The sequence below is a fragment of the Schistosoma mansoni genome, chromosome 4 (assembly GCF_000237925.1).
Source record: "Schistosoma mansoni strain Puerto Rico chromosome 4, complete genome".
Classification (NCBI taxonomy): Eukaryota; Metazoa; Platyhelminthes; class Trematoda; order Strigeidida; family Schistosomatidae; genus Schistosoma; species Schistosoma mansoni.
The window spans coordinates 15,843,605-15,866,820 of NC_031498.1; the positions used below are offsets into that span (position 1 = coordinate 15,843,605).

Here is a 23,216-nt window from a genome sequence, read left to right on the forward strand (position 1 = left end):
CTTATGTATCTTTTTACAAAAGACAACAATAATAAACAAATGAAAAGAGATAACAATTTACTGTAGTTAATCAGTAGTCTATTTACTTTTTTTTAATTTCATCTTCTTACCAAAATAAAACCAGTATACATAATTCTTCTTATTTTACTTCAATTAATTGAAAAGTAGTTTAGCTTTATCATCAAACTTATTCACTACATTTTTTCCATAGTTGAGACCATGAGTCAATTGAAACTAGACCACCAAGGAAAACCTGGAAGCACTGGACGGCCGTTTTGTCCTATTATGGGACTCCTCAGCAGTGCGCATCCACGATCCCTCCTCGCGAGCGAGATTCAAACCCAAAACCTACCACTCTCGCTCCAGAACACCTAACCGATAGACCGAAATAATAATCAACTGAAATCTCCACGAAAACCCCTTCTGACTATTCACTACAGTTATTTTCAATATTCTTAAATAAATTAGTACTAAAAAGTTCTTGAAAGAGTTAAATTTTATACTCCATTTAAAGTTCTTAATACAAAATAATCATGTATATATTTATGAAAAGAGCAAATTTATGCTAAGGTATGTAATCGTTATAATCAATATTTGTGGATGAGTTGACCAATAGGAGACCAGCTTAGGATATATATATATGAAACACTGTGATTAAAACGCCTATTACATTGCACACTAGACTAAAACTATTACAGAATTGTATCTGGCAGACATCCAATTACAATAATAATAATAATAATTAATAGAAAAATAAGCATTATCAGTCTTTCTTTTTCCTTCTTTGAACAGTTATTCCATTCAATGTTCAATGTTTTATAATTGATTGATAGTTATTTCTAATAACAATTTTTTTTATTTGTTTATAACAACAATGGAAAATGTAAGTATGGATAGTAAATTGAAAATGATAAATACAAATAATATTCATAATAACATGACAACTTCAATACAACAAGTAATGGAAACAACAGAAAATAATAATATGATGAGTACTAATGCCTTATGGACTGAAGTTAGTTATTATGTTTTATCATTTTGTTTATGTAAATATAATTGATTGATTTTCAATGAAAATCATTTAATATAAAGAAAATTTGATTATCTTTGGTTGACATTTAATTTTTGTTTTTGGCATAAATTAATTAAATATGTCCAGTCACTTTACTTACTTACACCTGTTACTCCCAATGGAGCTGAGGCCGCCGACCAGCATTCATTCATTAATTAATTGTAATCAAATAGTTTACTAAACGTATGGTAAATATTCTGAGGTAGCTAAAGTTTTTTTTGATAAACTCGAAAACATCTTCTTGATAGTTAACAAATTGGATGTTGAAATTTTTGTTTAAGGGCAATCACATAACTTATTTATATTAAAAATGAAGCTATAAGAAACATATTTGTCTATTATCTACACCAACTAGAGTTTGACACTTCAAATGTTTTCAGAGCTTCTTAAACAAATAACTCACCACCGAAAACTATATAACTTGATTTCTTCTGTTTATATGTGTGGATTAACACACACACACACACACTAACACACATGTGAACTAGTTTATGTAGAGTTATATGAAATCACTGTTATTTATCTAATACTAAAGTTTGTGTTGAAGCATTATCTATTATTTTGCTTAAACATTATTAAACTTGACTGAATTAGACGGATTACTTTCACCCTATTTGTGAAAAGAAAAAGTTAAATTTTGACTTTTTATAACCAAAAATATTTGAGTTCCGAAAATGTTACTCGACATTAAATATACTTAATAATTTGACTCGAAATAATTTATGTGAATAAGTTTGGCGTTAATTAAAAAAAAAACACCAATTTCATGTGATTGATTCCTTTTAGGCATTTGAACAAAACCTATACAATAATTGAGTCACCAAATTTTTCTTCGGAAATAAGTTCAGTTTGCAATGTTTAATTGTGAATTAATTTTATTTCTCAGTTGTTGTGCGAATATATTGAAAATTAAATGAACCTGTCATTTTCACTAAAATCTTTCCTTCATTTTTACATTATTAAGTAATTAAATAAATCAAAAGGAGTTTTTTGTGGATTTTTAGTATTTGCATAGTTGAAAGCATTAGTCAATTGAAGCTAGACCACCAAGGAAAACCTGGAGATAATTCCTGGAGTTCTAGTGAGAAGCAGTAACCAGTGGAGTTCAACCAAGTCTGTTGTAGAGATATCAACTAACTGAAGACAATTGGTGAATGGTTGCTCAATTTCGTGGATTGGTTGAAGTTAGATATTAACACCGTTGGATGCCGGCCGGCCCAGTGGTCTATCGGTTAAGTGCTCGCGCGCGAGACTGGTAGGTTCTGGGTTCGAATCTCGTGAGGCGAGGTCGTGAATGCGCACTGGTGAGAAGTCCCACAATAGGACGAAACGGCAATACTGTGCGTATTGCCTCGATATAGCCTAAATTCACAAGCATGGTAAGCAAAGATGGATAGTGGCTAACAGTGGAATCCAGGACTCACGTTTCGTCCTATTTGGGACTCGTCAGCTGGATGTACCTGCATCTTAAAGTTCACGAGCACTTAATCGATAGACCACTGAGCCGGATGGCATCCAACGGTGTTAATGTCTAACTTCAACCAATCCACGAAATTGAGCAACCGTTCACCAATTGTCTTCAGTGAGTTGTTACCAGTTAAGTGGTCTGGCGCGAAACTGATAGGTCCTGGGTTCGAATCTCGCTCGCGAGGCGGGATCGTGGATGCGCACTGCTGAGGAGTCCCATAATAGGACAAAACGGCCGTCCAGTGCTTCCAGGTTTTCCATGGTCTAGCTTCAATTGACGCATGATTTCAACTATTAGAATTTTCATTTTAAATAACTATAATGTGTGATTTTTCTCAGGATTCTAAAAGATCATCATTAGTTTAAAACATATTATACAAACGCTTCTCTATTTCTGTTGTCATGGTAATATCTATGTGTTAACCTTTAGTCGAGAAAAAAACTGAAATTGCTTAAACTAATAACCGTAACAAACTGAAGTATTTTTATGGTATGTTGAGGCCAAATAACAATCATTCATTTTTATTATCAATGTATGAAATTATTGAATTAATTTTCTCTAGAACATCTTACTTTAGTCTAATTAGTGTAAATAATCAAAATAAATAACTATGAAGTTACTAGTCGTGACTGAATTTCTAATTTAAACTTGGTCATTTTCATTTGTATTGACTTAATTGTGTCTAATTTATTAGGTTAGTTATGACCAAAATTAACTTGGTAATAAAGTATAAAAGTTACCATTATCCTATTGAATTACATTTTTATTTACATTACAGAGTAAACAAATAGTGAAGATATTGATTTTTTCTGTAGACAACATTTTTGACTAAAGTTTTTGCCAATACTTTATTTAGTATTTGTTTAATGAATAAATAGAAATTTTGATACAATGTAGCTTTGTATCATTTAGTTAAAATGTTTTTATGAGAATTTCATTGCATAACGATTATTTGTTTAATGATATACCTTTTTTAAATGTTTAAAATATTGAATCATGATTGATTCATAGAGTTCTAGTGAGAAGCAGTAACCAGTGGAGTTCAACCAGGTCTGTTAGGAGATATCAACGCACTGAAGACAATTGGTGAATGGTTGCTCAATTTCGTGGATTGGTTGAAGTTAGATATTAACACCGTTGGATGCTGGCCGGCCCAGTGGTCTATCGGTTAAGTGCTCGCGCGCGAGACTGGTAGGTCCTGAGTTCGAATCTCGCTCGCGAGACGGGATCGTGGATGCGCACTGGTGAGAAGTCCCACAATAGGACAAAACGGCCGTCCAGTACTTCCAAGTTTTCCATGATGGTCTAGCTTCAATTGACTCATGATTTCAACTATTAAAATACTGAAATCTCCACAAAAACCCCTTCTGAAAATTCTACTTAGCTCATAATTAGACTATAGAAATTAAAAAGAAAATTGAGAAATAATTTCCAACAGTTCAAAATATTTTCTTATATTTATGGTTTATATTTTGCTTCCCTTTCCTTACTCTGTGATTTCAGTTCAATGTTGTATTTGTAAAAAAGTGGTTCATTACAGATGATGACCTTTTTAAGGAAGCTGAAAGTATGTGAACTTACCAAACAATGAAAATAATTAACTAATGGTATCAGTCATACTTATATGAAAGATACACTTTTCATCGATCAGTAGATGAATTAAAGTAGGTCATTATAACTATATGCACTCAATGTGGTGAACATACAATGAGTCGTTCTTTTTTGGTAATGTATGTAATTAACAAACCTCATTAGTTTAGTTTGCAAATTTATTGAGCATTCATTTACATTACAAGTCCAAAGCTTATTTGATTATCGATGGATTCTTTAATAGCTACTTTCACATTACTGTTTAAAGATTATCCAACTATGTTAGATATTTCTTTATGAGTAATAAGTTATGACTAAAAACTTGAAAATATTTTGATTAGAATATATCTAGTCATTATTATTATTATTATTACTATGGTTATTATTATTATTTCTGTCATTATTTCTATTATTAAATGTAAGCATACGAGAACGTGACTCGTAACTAATGTTATTCTTTACGGTATTATTAAGTTATCATATAGCCTACACGTAAACATTCATACAAAGAAATAAACTAGTGGGTTCTGTTAAATGTTTTTGAATATAGGATTCTGACATCTTTTCATCGAAGTTTCGTCCTTAATGATGCTTATTTGCCCAGTTTATTAATAACCTAAATGAAAATGATTTTATTTTAGAAGATTGAAATGATATAACTCTATAAACTGTTTTTTTTTTGTAAAATACTGTCACTTAATTATTCAAATAAGGGATAATTCAGTTGTTCACTTACACTACTTTACTACTAGGAGCTAATCAGTGTATTCTCGATTAACCCCTAAAATCAATTATATTCTGTTGATCAAATATTGATTTTAAGCGCTTAGCTAAGGAGTAGTGTTGTGGTTAAATCTTTTTAACTCCTACTATTAAATGAAAAATTCAATGTACCTACTTCAGCTTTGGCAGCCAGCTAGTAGTATCATTAGCACTCATATATAAAATAAACTTCATTTTGGATTATAAGGACGTGTATATGGTTACTGAAATGCCTAGTATATTAATTAGCTTAACAAATGAGCATTTGAATAAGCTGCACAGGATTTCCTTTCATCATAAAAATACAGTACAAAAATTCCTGTATAAATTTAGCAGACCTTACACCAATCTACCTTCAGTAATACTGTAGAGCACATCGTAACTGGTTACTATGTCGTGTACATTGAAATGCTTAACTGTGAAGGCAAACAAACATGATGGTAAATCTTCCTCATTTCTAACTGTGTCGTCGGTAATAGAACGACTATAGAATGAAATTTTCATGCTCAATAACCAACTGTAAATACTTTTATGATTTACAAGTTATCTCTTGTTTGAAACTATTCTTCTTTTCGTAGCTTTAAAATTAATTAGTGTACGGGAAATAAACATGGAATTGAAACATTCAATATGTAATATAGATTTTAATCTGTAAGTATGTTCTTACGTCAATGAACTTAATTTGCTCTGTTCACTAATGTTTACATTGCTTTCTTTTCTTTGTTCTAGTTTATTCAAAAAGCGGCACATATATGGTTTTTTTGTTTTTCTACTTCCATGCTTATGCGACGATTTATAATTATTAACCGATTGACTTTTTCCTCTTGTTTATGATTAACCTATGAAAAATTTCATACAGACCTCTAAACTTAGATATATACTGTTATTTGATTCGCCAATAAATGGCTGATATTGATTTCTATATTCACTAGTAAAACCAATATATTATATAGTTTAGATCATGAGTCGATTGAAGTTAGACTACAATGGAAAACCTGGAAGCACTGGACGGCCGTTTCGTCTTATTGTGGGACTCCTCAGCAGTGTGCATCCACGATCCCGCCTCTCAAGATTCGAGCCCAAGACCTATCAGTCTCGCGCGCGAGCACTTAACCATCATGAATGTTTAATTTCAATGAAACATTTCTTTGTGGAATCTATGTTTTCGTACTATACACCATGAACTAACCTTAGATAACCTTTGATAACTATTGGGATCGTAAATAATCACTATTGAGTCTCATACTTCAATGAAAATTTTTTTTTGAAAACTTCCCGGTTTTTGATCGTTTTCTAAGTAAGATCAGTTCATCATGTTAACTATCAAATTCCACAATCATCAAGATACCTGTACACCATATTTTTATATTTGACAATATAAACATTTAATTAGTAAACACGATAACATTGTCTGTATTAGCTTCATAAAGAAGTCGTCTACATTAAAGATGGAATATCGATGAATATCTAAATCAAAGTTCATTAATAAAATTAATCTATTCTGGTTACTTTTAATAAAAGCAAATTTGATTATTTATTCAACGTATACATTTCTATAGAACCAATACATAATTTTTTATTCCAAAAATAATGAAACTTTCTTATGTTCAATAATAATATTATATTAAATATTATTACTGAAAAATCAACTGACAACTACGATTGTAAAATTTTAAATTACGAAATATTTTAATATTTTCACAATAGGGTTTTGTGGAGATTTTATAGTTGAAATCATGGGTGAATTGAAGTAAGAACACCATGGAAAACCTGGAAGCACTGGACGGCCGTTTCGTCCTATTATAGGACTCCTCAGCAGTGCGCGTCCCACAAAACCCTCTTCTGATACTGATCATGTGCTCACTAGTGACTGGCTCCAAGAGGTATTTTCTGGAATTCTAGTGAAAAGTAGTGACCAGTGGAGTTCAATCGGGTGTGTTGTGAGATAGTAACTCACTGAAGACAATGGTGCACGGTTGCTCAATTTCGTGGATTGGTTGAAGTTAGACATTAACACTTTTGGATCCCGGCTAAGTGGTCTAGAGGGAATATATGTAAAACATATTAGATTGTTAAAGAAAAATCTTTCAAGTCACCTTATTAACTAGTGAAATCACTTATATTGTTCATATATTTTTAGAAAATAATTACAGCATTTACGGAATGTATATTCATATATCAAAACATATTCAATAATGAACAAAATACATTTTGTGGTACATTTATTTTATAAGTTCATTATTTATATAAGACATTACTTGATATCAGTCTCTATCCAAAGTTATATTTAAAATAATATTAGGTAGTCAAATTGAGTGACATAGTGAATATCAGTGGATTGGGCAGTAAAAATCCCTTTTGATTATAATCAGGTTTTGATCACCTCTTATTTTGTACAGTTAACCTTTAAAAAATATAATGAAATATAAAGATATGAACAACATTTGATAGGTTTTTATAGCTGATAAAGGAGTAATTGGCAGTCTTGGGAATAAATGATACTCGATCAGATATTCAAATTTATGTTAACCGGTACAATTGTCATAGACATTCCCATAAGTCGTTTCGTCTAGGGACTATCGATTATCTCCTACAACTTTATACCGACAGAAGATGATGAGCCACAATATCAAATTTGATCGTTAGAATTTAATTAATACTGTTAGAAAACATAACACTGGATTATTACTACTCAGTGACATAACTTAAGTAATATTGATAGTTTGAGAGTTTTGTTAGCAATTGATTCATTAGAAGAGCCCTTTTATAATAGACTAAAAACATTTCAAAATTCTGTGATAAATATTCACATGGTCTTCAATATCATTGTTAAAGAAAACGTGGATACCAATGACCTGTGTAACTGTGAGACTAGATTCAAGTGACAGATTTTGGATCAGTTTTCAATATTATTTAACATATATTAGAAAATAAGCATACTAATGCGTCCCGATTTTATGAAATCCGTTCTATGGTTTCCACTCACTGACAAATTAAGTGACTCTAGAAGTATAATGTATTAATTCATCTTGAACAATAGTTATTCACTTTCATTTTTTGCACCTGATGATTAATCAAAGATAAAACATGAAACACTTGATCGTTTTCTGCACAAAAAGAACAGTATTCTATATACATGTCTGTATGACGTGATCACATGACTTGAGTGGGTTTGAACAAAGGAGATCTTTTCCCGTTCCGGTAAACACTGTTTTTTTTCTTTGAAGATCATTTCTACTGTAAATTATCAATTACTGAACGGCTGTTGTCAAGTGACACTGACCTTTTCAAAAGTAGATAATGTAAATTTTTACATATATGAAATTTTCAGTTTCATACTTTAAAATACAATTTACTGTAATAGTACATTATTAACATTCCAATAATAAGTGTTTTGTTTTCAATTTCATTAAACTAACACATCATATAGCACAGCTGATTTAATTGAACGATGTCATTTGATATGTTTGATCATGGAAGATTTAAACATTTCAATTAAAACTTTAAAACTAAAAAACTCCACTATTAGGATAATCAATTAACAGTAGATAATTGCTCAGAGTGATAGATAATTACAAACAGTCATGAAATAAATAAGTAGTACAGAACCATATAAGTGAAATTTTCTTCTTCAAAACAGTAATACTGAACAGCAAATGTATACAATAATCATGGTTGCTAACAGAAAGAAATGTATACACCTTGAACAATAATTATATTTTCAAATGACACTAGTCTTTAGATAAACAAATATTGTTACAAATGAATGCAATACTAAATATGAATCAATGTGGTATTGTGTGGCAGTCAACGTCGGTCATCAGTATAAGTGATTTAGCATCAAAATGTATATCTGATATTGAATAGTTAAAGGTAACTGATAAAATGTTTTGTATCTAGATTTATTCCTTTCTGTCACTCATTGGAGAAGCTGTTTGAATCTATACTTTATATAAGAAACAAATCTACATCATGTAAAATAGTAGTCGGACACTGACATACATACATTGATAAGTCTCACCAAAAAAACAGGGTAAGTTTAGAATCTTTTGTTGAAGGATGAATGTTTTCAGCTAATGATGGCTAGATAATTTTTTTGATTGACAACTTGCTATATGTCTAACTGGTATGTCAGAATATCTAGGTTTCATTATCTCTCTAACTGATGAGTATTTATTTTCAGATCATAGAATAAAATATAATTTATGTGAACATAAACTAACCAGCTCAGTTTCATTCATTTACAAATCAATACGAGTTTTACTAACGAAACGAACAAATAACTAATTAATACTATGAAGTCTATGATATTTCAATAGTTTAGATCATGAGTTACTTGAAGCCAGACCACCATGCAAAACTTGAAAGCACTGAACGACCGTGTCGTCCTATTTTGGGATTCCTCAGCAGTGAGCATCCACGATCCCGCCTCACAAGATTCGAACCGAGAACCTATTGGTCTCGCGCGCGAGCGCTCTACCTCTAGACCACTGAGCTGGCCGGGATGCAACGGTGTTAATGTCTAACTTCAACTAATCCAAAAAATTGATGGACACATCCACCGTTGCCTTCAGTTGACTCATGATCTCAACTATTAAAATTACTATAATGTCCACAAAAACCCCTTCTGATATAAATCCATGATAGTTGAGACTTATTCATTATAGAAATTTGTCAGTCAAATGGATACAAGTATGATCGTGAGTAAAAGCAAGTAAAACTAGAACACAAGGCCTTTTTTGATTAAAATAACATCTAACACTTTCACTGATACATATTTTATTCTTTGTGTGCACATGTTTGCAAATAAGTTATAATCCTAACGGAGATTCCTCGTCTTATTCAACTTATTTAGTGCAACATGTTCACTGTGAGTTAGGTCTAATTGTTGATTGCACAAAACGCTAATCCTAACTAGATAGAATAACTTATAACAAATTTCTAATGATCATTGTGATTCCTAAGATAATGACTGATCTTAACATCAGTGAATGGTTTGGATTAAGTCTATTGTTACTTTTATTCCCATAGTTCCAATTACAAATCAGAGATTTCTTTCTTCTAGCTATATGATAATCATGGAACGTTATTTCATTCTAAAAAGCTATATTTATGTTTTACCATGATTTACATGCGCAAACATTTTTCAACACAAAACTTCTCATTTGTTCGGTTTGAAATTATGTCTAGATATCTGAGTAGTAACATTGTCTAAGTTGAATGGATATGTTTTGTGATAAGGAGTAACAGTTAAGTAGTAAATCTTAACAGACATCAAAAGTTGTTTAAATGAACATCGAAATCAAATTATAAAACTTTACTGTCTTATTTTAAATTGTTCATTCAATTAACTTTAGTTTCATATTAAACCTATCTTTCAAATTGTTTAATTTCTAGATGTGACATATGGTGAATGGTATATAGTCTTGGTTTTATTTAAGATTGTTATATCAATTGCCTGCGTGAGTGCCATGTTTACATATGAGTGATAAGACCGCATAACAGAGAGCAGTGAATTATCGATTGGAACAGTGACACGCGAAAACCGTACGAGCAGTCTTCAGTACTTATCAGTCCTGCTATCTGCCTAGCCCAGCAAGCTAAGTCCAGAACACCAATACCAGCCTCTGCAATATGAACCATCGTATTTCAAACAAACTGAGTTTATATACCAAACAAACTGACCATATCGTACCATAAAATAGAAAATAATATTTGTACAATATTTGGCCAAATGTGGCTGTGAATAGGAGGAACAGTAATTAATGAACTGGGGATAAGTCAAAAATGATAAATCGTATAATAATAGTTCATAGGTCTAAATGAAGCTTAAGATAAGAGGGACACGAATACGAATAGTTTAGTTACTTAACAATTATACAATAGGAAATATACATATCACATTGGTTCATAAATAGTTCTCAAAGTTACCATTCACAAATCTCCACGGGATACAACAAAGATCTCTACTGAAAATCTTCTTATATATGATTAAGTCCACACTACAACTAACCACTTAAAAAATAAACCGAATTTACCCGTTGTTTTTATGTTTTACTACTAGTTCCGCTCTCAAATATCTGTTTAATTGTTTTATCATTTATATTTTTCTATGCTTAAACATCACAAGTCCAGCAAGAGTTCACAACCTATAATTCCATCAATGACGTTTACTTTGCCTCCATCGATCCATTGTTCTTTTGATCTGTTAGTTTTCTGAATGATTTTCCCAGTTATTGATAAACCACATATTCAGCACGTTGTTATAACAATTTTATCTTCTAGGGTTGAAGATTGAAAAATTCTCTTGTAAAATATCGGTTCTCCTTGTTTTTTTACAACTTACCTCAGTTCAGGTCAATTGAATTATCCCTGTCATATAATATTAGCATTTATTAGGTTTGCATATTTCTTAATTTTTAAGATCTCACTCAAACTGCGCCTTTAGAGACCATTACAAATATTACCAATAATTTTTGTAATGTAACATTCATAGTTTCACTCGAAGATCAGATAAACAAGATCAGGAACATAATACAAATATATAATTGACAATGATGATTTTATGTAACCAGTAGGCAGTAACTTTTTTTTTTAATTGCCATATTACATCACATAATTAATTATTTAGTCTACATTTCCTTTTTCTAAAAGAGAAACCTGAAAATAATTAGCTATCTGAAAGTAATTAATAAACAACGTAAATCTAATATGAACTGCTGGTGATTAAAGGAATACTCTTTTCCAAACTAAGTTTTTTTTTAAAAGCTATTTCTGACATAATATTATGATGTTGTCAAAATTGATAATGAATAGGAGATAATATGTACATCAACAAACTATATAATCCCTACAGTAGTATTTATAATTACTATTACTATAACTATCATTATTATCCATCAATGTAGTCTATATATATTCCCATTTAATCATCAGGAAATGATTATACATAGTAAAAAGTGAGTTATTACTAGCAGTAACAATCAGAATTGAAAGATATGATTAATTGTAATAAAATATCATATAAAATAACAGACTGCAATTATAAAAATAATTTCCTAAACTAACTATGATAAATGCAGTTTGTCTGTTAATGTACTCTTAGTGAAATGTTGATCATGAAAGTAGGCTTCAGAACAAGTTGATGTCATCTGAACAGCTGTTGAAAAATAGAGAAAAATGGTTTGTGAGTCAATCAGTTATTGACAGCCTAGGTTCTGGTATCGATACTTATTGATCTAAGTAGTTACATTTTATATCCTTAGAACAGAAGAGCAAATCAACGAAACAAGAAACGGAAGAGTAGAAATACTGTTCCAGCCAGCTTTTTTTAGTGCTGTGGATAGTGAGTAAACATGTGCAACTCATGTATCAACCTTCTTGGTCCATAGAGGTTCACAGTCTCGGAAAATGAATAATCACTTAGATCTGGTAATATATACCTGAACTTGACTTTACTTATTTGATTATTTCACCATACACAAACAATACTTCAATGATACCTATTATCAAACACCTGTAACTAATGCATATATTTACTTCTTTTGAGTACGTTACATAGTTATAGAATAATAAACAACCGATTGTTCATCAGTATACTCACTCTCTGATAGACGAACGAATATCTCACCTGTAAAGTAAGTCTCTGAAAACCAAGCAATATTTTCGAAACTGAACAATGAATAATCGTTTTGTTCTAGTTCGGGGCGTTTATTCTGTATCTACTCCTCCATTTCTTCATCTTACATTTTACTCTTACTATAATCAAATTTATTCAAATAATTTGGGGTATCTTAATCATAACAAGCTTTAAGGTGATTACGCTTATTAGATCATACTATTGTACTGATAAGAGGATTATCAAAATTTTATATAGTTGAGATCATGAGTCAATTGAAGCTAGATCACCGTGGAAAACCTGGAAGCACTGGACAGTCGTTTCGTCCTATTGTGGGACTCCTCAGCAGTGAGCATCTACGATCCCGCCTCTCGAGATTCGAACTCAGGACCTACCACTCTCGCGCCAGAGCACTTAACCGATAGATCGCTGGGCAGGCCTTGATCCAACGGTGTTAATATCTAACTTCAACCAATCCACAAAATTGAGCAACTAAAATCTCCACAAAACCCCCTTCTGTTAAGATTATTCGTCATAAATAGGCTGATTACTCATCAATAATAAGTAGCCACATTTTTAAAAACAAATTCCGGTAAATTTGAACTAGAAGATAGGGTTCAACTGGAACATCACATTCAATCACAGAAACTATTGACTGATTAGCTAAACTAATTAATTAGATGAATGAATATCTGACCTATGAATACAATACTATTATATTTATTCAACCAATCATTATATTAATTAGTTGATGAAAATTACATAACATGGCTATTTGTTCATTTCTTCTTTCATACTGTTATAACGTGGGAGTGCGTGTGTGCTCTGCTTAATATATGAAGTTAGAAGACCGCCTATCAGGGGAAGTGAATTTATTGATCGCCCAATCATACAAAAAAGTCGTATGAGCAGTCTTGAGTACTTATCAGTCCTGCTATCTGCCTAGCCCAGCAAGCTAAGTCCAGAACACCAATACCAGCCTCTGCAATATGAACCATCGTATTTCAAACAAACTGAGTTTATATACCAAACAAACTGACCATATCGTACCATAAAATAGAAAATAATATTTGTACAATATTTGGCCAAATGTGGCTGTGAATAGGAGGAACAGTAATTAATGAACTGGGGATAAGTCAAAAATGATAAATCGTATAATAATAGTTCATAGGTCTAAATGAAGCTTAAGATAAGAGGGACACGAATACGAATAGTTTAGTTACTTAACAATTATACAATAGGAAATATACATATCACATTGGTTCATGAATAGTTCTCAAAGTTACCATTCATATATCTTCACGGGATATAACAGATATATATTCTCATTACGTTAAAAATGAAACACTTAATGAATTCAATACAACCAAATAAATAAAATTGTAGAGCGTTTTCAGTGTGTTTCAAGTCCGTATTTGTGAAAAACAATGAACAAATAACTTTTATATATGAGAATAGAATAAAAAATAAAGATATTAATTATGTCTTGTCTGAAAAAGCGAAACAAATTTCTTATTTCCTGTAATGGTTTTGTACTCAAGAAGTTTTTTTTCCACATCATATGAAATCCAGTTATTTATTGACACCGTGTTTCAGTGGTAAGATTAAGCGATAGATTTAATATTCATTTATTGACTTCCTCTTATTTGATGTTTTTTTCACCTAGTTGATATATGAAGAGAGGCGAATAACTTATTAGTCTTTATCATATAAGCTTTCCTTAATTCGAAATAAATAATCAGTGAAATTGTAGAATAATTAATTAAAATATTTATTAAAGCATTGGACGAAAGATTTTAGATATAAGGAGCTAGTAGATAAAATGGTAATTAGTACCAGTTAGTTGACGATTACGTTATAACCAATGCCTACGTGTTTGACCTTTTATAACCATCTAATTCAGCCCTAAGGATTAAACAATGTAATATTAATCAATAACGATTGATCATTTAGTAAACTAAGACCACTTTTATAGGAATTGAACTGTAGCTTTTGTATTCAACATTTACTAGCATCTTTGACTATAGTTTTCATCAAACATAAAAAGTCTATATATTGAACGAATCTCTCCCCTTATCTGATTACAAAACGTCTATCAAAATAGTTAAATTATTTTATCAAAATAACTATTTTCCTTTAACCTGTAGTCAACAAAAACACGGGTAAGGACAATCGAATCTATTTTAGCACAACATTACAGAATATCTCAGTAAAATATGAGAACCATATAGTGAACAGTTAATTTGCAAAATGACAATCAATTGTCTCAATCTGACTGTTTCTTCTGCAAAAATCCGTCCATAGTCTGCGATTATAATTGTTCATGCATTTTCGTACCAATTGCGTGCCGTTCCCGTTCTCTCCATGTCGATCTTCTACTGAAATACATTCAATGTCCGACAGTCACCATATACTACTTATGTGGATATCAGTAACCCACACCACAACATTTTAATGTAGAAATACTATAAAATATATTATATCAGATAGCAGAACAAGAATTACAGACTTTTTACAAACCAGAAAATGTGATTTTATTTGCGTAAATTTCTACGAAACCTAATAGCCTAATACCAGAAATTTTAAAGATTCAGTAACACTAAAGAATACATTAGCTTAATTGTTTGAAAAAAATTAGGTTGATTATATATGTAAATAGGTAAACAGAACTAAATAGTGAAGATTACTAAGTAAATAACACCTGAATTCATTATATAATGTGTTACTTAGAAATAAGTCGATCATGAAGAAGATTCATCAAAGAATAGTTTGTGTTTAATATATAGTACGTAAAATGATGAATTAATCTATGTGAATAGTTAAATTACTCTAAGTGGATGAACAAACTTCTTGTGTACACAAATATATAGCTTATTCAAGTTAATATAACTTTATAACTACATCATAGTCAGACTTTAGTTAAACAATCATCGAAAACCAGAAACCTTTCGATTCCCATTTCTTCCTAAAATGGAACTACTTAGGATTGGACACCATAAGCACCAAGACCATCAGAATTTGCAGGATACGAATTACCTTTAGACGATTGAACTGGCATTTAATACTTCAAGTTATATTCTCGATGTTCCGATAAGAAGCCGTGACTAGCGATGTTTAGCTATGTAGGAGATGTGACAGATATCCTGACCAATAATGTGTGCAGATCACACAATATCATGAATTCAGGGAAATCGGGAATGTGAACCAATGTATTCAAAAATCTATGGTTTAAAGATAACAAATTAGTAGTGATCTGTGACTTTTACATAAGATGTCAGTATGCATGGAAAAAATAATTAAATCCGATTAATTTTATATAAATGAAGAGGCACGTGGACAATGGATGTAGATTTAAATCTAAAACCTACCATGAAATTGATCGTCTTCGATACTTCGTAACATAAATAATTAAAACAAGTAACAAAACTCGAAAAAACAGAAAATGTGCTATTTCAGATCAGTAGGTTAATACAAATTAGATTGTTAGAAAGGGGATTTTATGAAGACTCAATATAGTGTTGAGATACATCCGTGATTTGCATTGAGATCATGAACCGATTAATGCTAGACCACCATTGAAAAAATGGAAACACCCAAAGGCTGTTCCATCTCAGTATGGGACTCTTCAGAATTGCACATTTACGATACCTCACTTGGGACTTCAACCCAAGACCGATCTCGCGCGAGATCTCTTAACCTCTAGACTACATTGGTGATTGTTCTAAATCACTGAATCAGCTTCCAATTATGTAAAGTTATGGTTCTCACTGCTAAAGCTAGGGTTCTGGGATGAAACTTCTGACATCATAACGATTCCCGTATTAACCACGAGTCCCAAACTGTGACTTAATAGTTAACCAGCTCCCTTTGGTTTCACTTAAATCAGCTTTTTATGAGAATTATCTATGAATAACATGACTCATTTGTTCATTAACTCTTTTAAAACAGTTTTTCTACTATATGCATATACTGATAGTTGTAAACATAAAATATGTACATGAACTTATATGTGAGTTAATTATTTATGTTTTGTTTCATATTTTCAAAATATCGATATTATTTCAGCCAAAAATTTTTACTTTATTAACTAAACAAAGTACGCCATTCATACTGTTCTTGTATACCTACGTGCACAATTTATTATTATCAATAATAATTTTTATTCTGGTTAAAATGTGAATGTTTGTATTAGCTAATTGCTCACTATTGTTATTATGATACCAAATTTTGTGTAGTTAGACAATATGACTTTTGTTCAAAGTCTTAATTAGTTATTATTATGATTATTATCAATATGACTATTGTTCCTACGATGTTTATCACTCGGTTTAAATGATAATTTAATTCATACTTTGAATGATGTAGCATATAATTGCAAAAGTCATATCATATATAATTCTAGTATATGTATGTTTAGATAGTAATATTATTAAACAGGTTTAATTGTTGATAATCACTTAAACAGTTTGTATATCTTAAATAATCAAAATATAAGAGTATTTTTTGAACCAACAATACTCTAAGATCAAAATTAGTAAGAATTAAAGATCCAATCCACAAAGAAGAACAACAGAATTGTGTCTATGAAATCAGATGTAATGCAACGTATGTAGGTGAAACATCAAGACAACTGAATATGAGGGTGAAGGAACACAAACAATGCTTGAAACGCATTCCTAAGTCCTCAGATGATGTAAGGAAACTGGAGAACAAGTCAGCGATAATATTACACTCAATAGAATCGGGTCATACAATTGATTTCGTTCACACAAAAATCCTTCAAAAAGATTTCAATTCTTACAAAGAAAGACAAACAGCTGAAGCTCTATACATTTGGGCTAATCCAAACAATATTAATAGGAGAGATGGAATACAATTAGCAGTGCCATGGCAGCTAATCATTAATAAGTAAAAAAAACCTGAACTCCTTACCGTTTTTTATCTATCTCTTATTATCTAAATGACAACAATTACATTCAATGATTCTAATCAGTTGTCTTATCGGAATTTGTTAAACAATTAACTGGAACATTAAAAATGACACATACATTCAGTTTCAAATTACATTTTTCCTCTTCAAATTTCACTCTTTTATTTTTATTTTGTTTAATTATCTTCATTCTATACATGCTGTGACATATATGATTCATACCATATATTACAAATTGTATGTTTTCACCACTTACATATATATACAACATGTTATCTCAACACATTTCATTTCACATCACAAATCTCTTACACACTAATAAATATACCCAGTCTAGACATTTTTAACGTTGATTGGATGACCTATTCAGTGTACAATGAACCAGAGAACAACGTACCTATTTATATTCGAAAATTTCGATGTTTGATTATATTTCCTTGAAAAAGCTTGGACCAGATTGCCAGGCAAAACGTTGGATTCATTCGCTGAGATTTTACAAATATATTATTCCTAAATTCAACTCAGTATTATTTGTTTGAATCTTCCCATCAACTGAGATGCAGGTACATCCAGCTGACGAGTCCCAAATAGGACGAAACGCGCGTCCTGGATTCCACTGCTAGCCACTATCCATCTCTGCTTACCATATTATTCCTAGTTTGCATATTTGTTTAATACGAATGTAATTTCATCAAGCATTGGTATCAGCTGAAGAACCAATAATGACCAAGGAATATTAGATAGTTGCTCTATCATAGTTTTGGACTCTTCAACAGACTGGTCAATATGATATTAAGTCTAGAACTTCAGGATTGTACCGTGAGCACGTGTTTACATGGTTTAAGAATATATGTGGATATATAAAACTTCTATTAACATAACTGTGGTAAAAATAAGGAAACGATTATCTTTTTATCAATATATACTTTTGTACAGTTGCTCAGTTTCCTTATTAATTATGTTTTTTTAAAATGTATTTAAACCATTGTTGTTCAAATTCTTGGTAAATCCACTTATAAGTATCAATATGTGAGAATCTAAGAGATAAATACATTCAGTAGGATAAATCAATTGTCAATTGAAAGCAGGATATTAACAATTAGATATTTAATTAAAAAATGCTTTCAAAATAGCACTCTAGAGTCTTCTGGATCATCTGATCAACGGAGAGCTAAATAAAAAATGTCTTTGTTTTCCAAACTCATGTTTACTAAGACTTTACAGTCTATGCTGAAACTAGTTGAGTCAGACTTTTGAATGGACAGATCTACATAGTCTAGCAATCTATAAATACTTGCATTCACAACCTTTGTTTGTCTGATCTATAAGAAATGATTTGTTGATAATCCTAATGTGTATTATTAACAAATTGTAAATCAATTGTATGAAGTGTATCTTCACGTAAATCCTATGCAATTTCTTCCACATATTTATTACTTCATACGTATTTTATTCACTTAAATGATACTAGGAAGCATATTAATGATGATTTAGACATTTAAGATGTGATGTTAGGTATGAATCTACACTCTAGTGAGAAACCCTATGACCAAAATGTTATCATTTTTAACCACTGGAATAAGAGCAGTTAAATTTGTCTCTAAAGTATAGCAATAACCCAGATACTAGCCAGGCATGTGGTGAGTACAAAATTCCAAAGTGTTCTTAATTAAGATACATGGGACATTTATTGATAAAACTAACATTTACTTATACAACTATCAACGTCAATACTATTAATTAACTATTGAGATGAGTGTAATTGTGTTCGGTTTTCACCAGTGTATTAGTTGATTACATCGAGGATAATGCCAACAACGAGAATCAGCCTAAACCACCATGCAACATATTTAATGAAATGTTTACCAAAATTTTAATATAACGTGTAATGTTTCCCTATAACATTTCCAAACTATCTCACTTCTGTGAGCTTTAACGTGTATTTCTAAATAATCTTGAGGGTCAAATGCGGTTTGTAGATCGTAGTTCATTCATTGCTATTCTTGACTCATAAATTAAACCCACATGCAGGTTTAAAACCTCTGAAGTGTTTTAAAAATACTCAATACATAGAGGGGACCGCAGAGTGTTCATAATAATTTATCCAGAACATTTTTATGAGCCTTGCCGCAAACAATGAATTCTTGTAAAAGATCCTGGTAAGATTAATTTGAAACAGTTTACACAAAAGGGCATGATGTTACTCATTAACTACCATTCATCCGATTGTTAACATTGAGGTCTTAATTCCATAGATGAAAGTGTTTAAAAGCATTCGGTCCATTTTTCCACTATATAATAATTAATTAACTGACTCTCTTTCAGTGTTCTCGTTACTGATTATTGTATAATCAAAATATGAATAACCTTGAATTCAGTATACATTTTCTATTCACTTAAGTGTAGGTATTGGCAGTTAACATACCCTTGATATGAGAATACTAATAACTGGAAACTCGCTAACTAATGACTCTATTGATAAGAACTGGCTTAATCAGATATCAACATTTTACTATATTGGCTGATAAGGTTTAAATCCCGATACTTCGGTTTCGATGCATACTACTACGTGGTTCGAATATTCTTATAAGACAATCTGTTCTGTGGTTGAACCAAACACCATAAGCCATTCTTCTTTTGAGTATTTGGATTGGTTAAAACGAAATCATCTAAAAGTTGCATTTTTCACGAATAACAATTAATTCTTTATAGATCATTGAGAAATAAGGTGCCGGCGAAATTCAGTCATATTTATTGTCTATTAGTGCTAACTAATTGGGATTTTTAAACTGCTGATTGTGATTAGTTCATAGTTTCAATGTATCAAATCACTTGGTCACATCAAAAAGCTACAAAATGTAGAAAAAGATTTTAAGTAATCTAATGTTACTGCATTTTTACTGTTGTATAGTAGTGCTTTTAAAGTAATACTGATTACTGTCGAAACAAACTTCTTAAAATAATTTATTTTTTCTAAATTATTTCATGATATAATAGTAATTATTATTGCTGTTCTTTTTTTTCCTCAATACTTTACTTATTTACTTTACAGAAAGAACAAAGGGCTACAGTTATTATAGTCGTAGCGTTAGTAACAATTATCACAATTTGTGTAATTTTAATTATTCTACGAACATTGAGAAAGAAATCAAATAAAAAATCCAGCGGAGTAAGTTAATTGCTTAATTTAGAAATATCTTTATTTTAACTAAAAATTTTCACTTTAAACAGTAATCTTTTATCAAAGTAATTTATTAAACAAACTAATTATTTACATTACCATCTAGCAAGAAGTTCAAAAAACTTATTAGAAATCACTAAGATAGTTTAAAATTCCAGGAAGCACTCTATGGATTGATATTCAGGTTTCGAAATCTCAGTATGCAGCCAAAGACTGGCATTGCTTATAAATTGTATAGTATGTAATAACTCAGCAAACCATGAACGTCAGTGATTGTTTCATTGACAATTATTTCTGATGAAAACAATCCAACCTTAACGTATAATATTCAATAAATGACTACAACGCTATTGCGAGATGAATAGCAGAAAACGTTGAACACATGTTGAGCAACGTGCTAAACACTTGAGTTTGAATTTTACGATCAATTCAAATCTACAGCACTACAAAATAGAAAGAAATGTTTGTTCGGTTCATATGGATATACACTTTATATCTCGATTCATGTATAATTGAAATCTGTTACTTTCCATTTTGACGTTTTTAAACGACCAAAGTTAGATAGCACACATATAAGAGTCAATACATGGAACCGTAAATCACCTTCCTTACAAAGTTGGGAATAGTGGATAAAATAGCCAGTCGCATGAAAATAGGGTTATGAACTGGAATTAATCGACGACGTTTTTGAAGTAAATAACCTATTTACACATATTTTCTGTTTTAGCTTTCGATTAGGAACCAAAAGAAAACATCTCAATCCGATAAAATTAACAAAGTAAGTTTTATATATATATATATATATATATATATATATATATATATATATATATAGCCAGTTGTTGTTGACTACAAATATCTCTTCTATATTGCACAAGGTATGGGTTCAAGAACCTGTTATTCATTACGGAAACTTCATTCAATCTAGTTCACTTATTTGACATCAGTGTATTAACTTGTTGAGCAGCAGGAAAGAAACTCGGGACACGGTCTTCGTAACACTCTGCATTTGTCAGAAAACCTTACGTAGCATATTTGAGCCGCTGTTTTAATAAGATTTAGACCCATAATTATTACCTCCAGTCTTCCACGTCACCATTAGGCTATTCAGATAACAACTTACCTCCTGTAGGACTAAGACATTCACCATGATAGCTCACAGAGTAGCAAGCAAAGTCATGTTACTCTAATTACTTACCCAAATGACCCGGGTGTTTATCCCATAAGTAGCATCAGTTTACTTTCTTGACGAGTCCCATCTAGCTCGAAGAGCAAGTCTAAGATCAGCTGCAAATTATCTCAATCCAACCCAGCATTCAAGCACAGTACATGTTTTATTTCACTCAGACTGATTGCCAAACTGCAACTTGATTAATAGAATTCGATTAAAAGTGTAAAGGAAATGACGTTATTCACTACTCACTAACCAGTCTGTGTAAACACATAAATCTAGGGAGTTTTACTGTAGATAAACTATCGGCTAAGTTTATCTACGAGATTTAATTGCCACTTCTACTAACTAAAGCCATGAAAAAACTGGTCGTCCCATGAAGTTACAATCTGTGCATATTCTTCTAAAACCATGATAAGGTTACTTAACCGCGTACCGACGACAAGTCCATACTTTGAGTAAATATAGGACAGGAGAGAATACGCGAAAGACCGATTGAACTGCACAGACAACACAGGAATAAACAAGTACGATTGTTCACTCGGTACATTATGCTTCACTAACACGAAGAAACATCAGATTACAAGTGACCTTTAATTACAACAATTTACATACATCCCTACACAATACAAAATTACTTTGTTCAATTGATTAATATTGATTGGTAAAAAGAATAAGACCCTTTTAGATTACGTATCCGTATGAGTTGGTATCCAAAAGTATAAGATGGAGTTTAAATCATGTGACCTTATCTTTGACGTAAAGGCAACTAATCAGATATACTAGATGACTCACGATAGATGTACATGTAGCATGTTTCGCGGAGATTAGCAACACAATTTTGTTAAACGAAATGTTGCAAATCAAGATTAATGGAAGTTAAACTTTTTTCTCAACATTGTAGGTAGAAGAGAGAGGGAATTATTCGTGTATACTCAATGATAACCTCAGCGAACCTAAGTGGATTATGCAGCAACAATCAACAGTAGGCCGTACATCTGATAGGATTAGGAAAGTCCCGACAAGTAAGTTTAAGCGTAACTCATAAAGAACATTGGTATCTTTTTTTCCGATAGGAAACCCCGAAAATAAGAAATGGTACGATTCAGCAGCAATTCCTTTCATGGATGACGTCCATTCATCGATGGACAACCTGCACACAGATCAACGTAAGAATCAACAAATATGATTAGATGTATATAGTTTCAGTGTGTAAAGATAATTATTAATAACGTAATTTGTGCTACTTGAATCTTCTTTTATTGATTTATTTATTTAAACACATAAATATTGGTACAAGGAAGCACCAGATACATATGCGCCATACAAATCTCATCCGATTTGCTTGAGGGCTGTGATACTGCCCAGGTGCCCAAACTGAAGCAGGTGGTTTTCTTAGGGGGCCACACCCCGAGCCTTTGAAC

At 31.3% G+C, this 23,216-nt stretch overlaps 1 protein-coding gene across 1 annotated transcript; it reads left to right on the forward strand.

The window, feature by feature from the left end:
- The first annotated feature begins 695 nt into the window (after window positions 1–695).
- Smp_059200 (hypothetical protein) lies at window positions 696–23,044 on the forward strand. Its single transcript, XM_018796966.1, has 5 exons — window positions 696–1,015; window positions 20,493–20,609; window positions 21,349–21,399; window positions 22,697–22,817; window positions 22,869–23,044. The coding sequence occupies exons 1-5, from the start codon at window positions 875–877 to the stop codon at window positions 22,979–22,981; spliced, it is 543 nt and encodes a 180-aa protein (XP_018652054.1). The 5' UTR covers window positions 696–874; the 3' UTR covers window positions 22,982–23,044.
- Window positions 23,045–23,216: the final 172 nt, after the last annotated feature.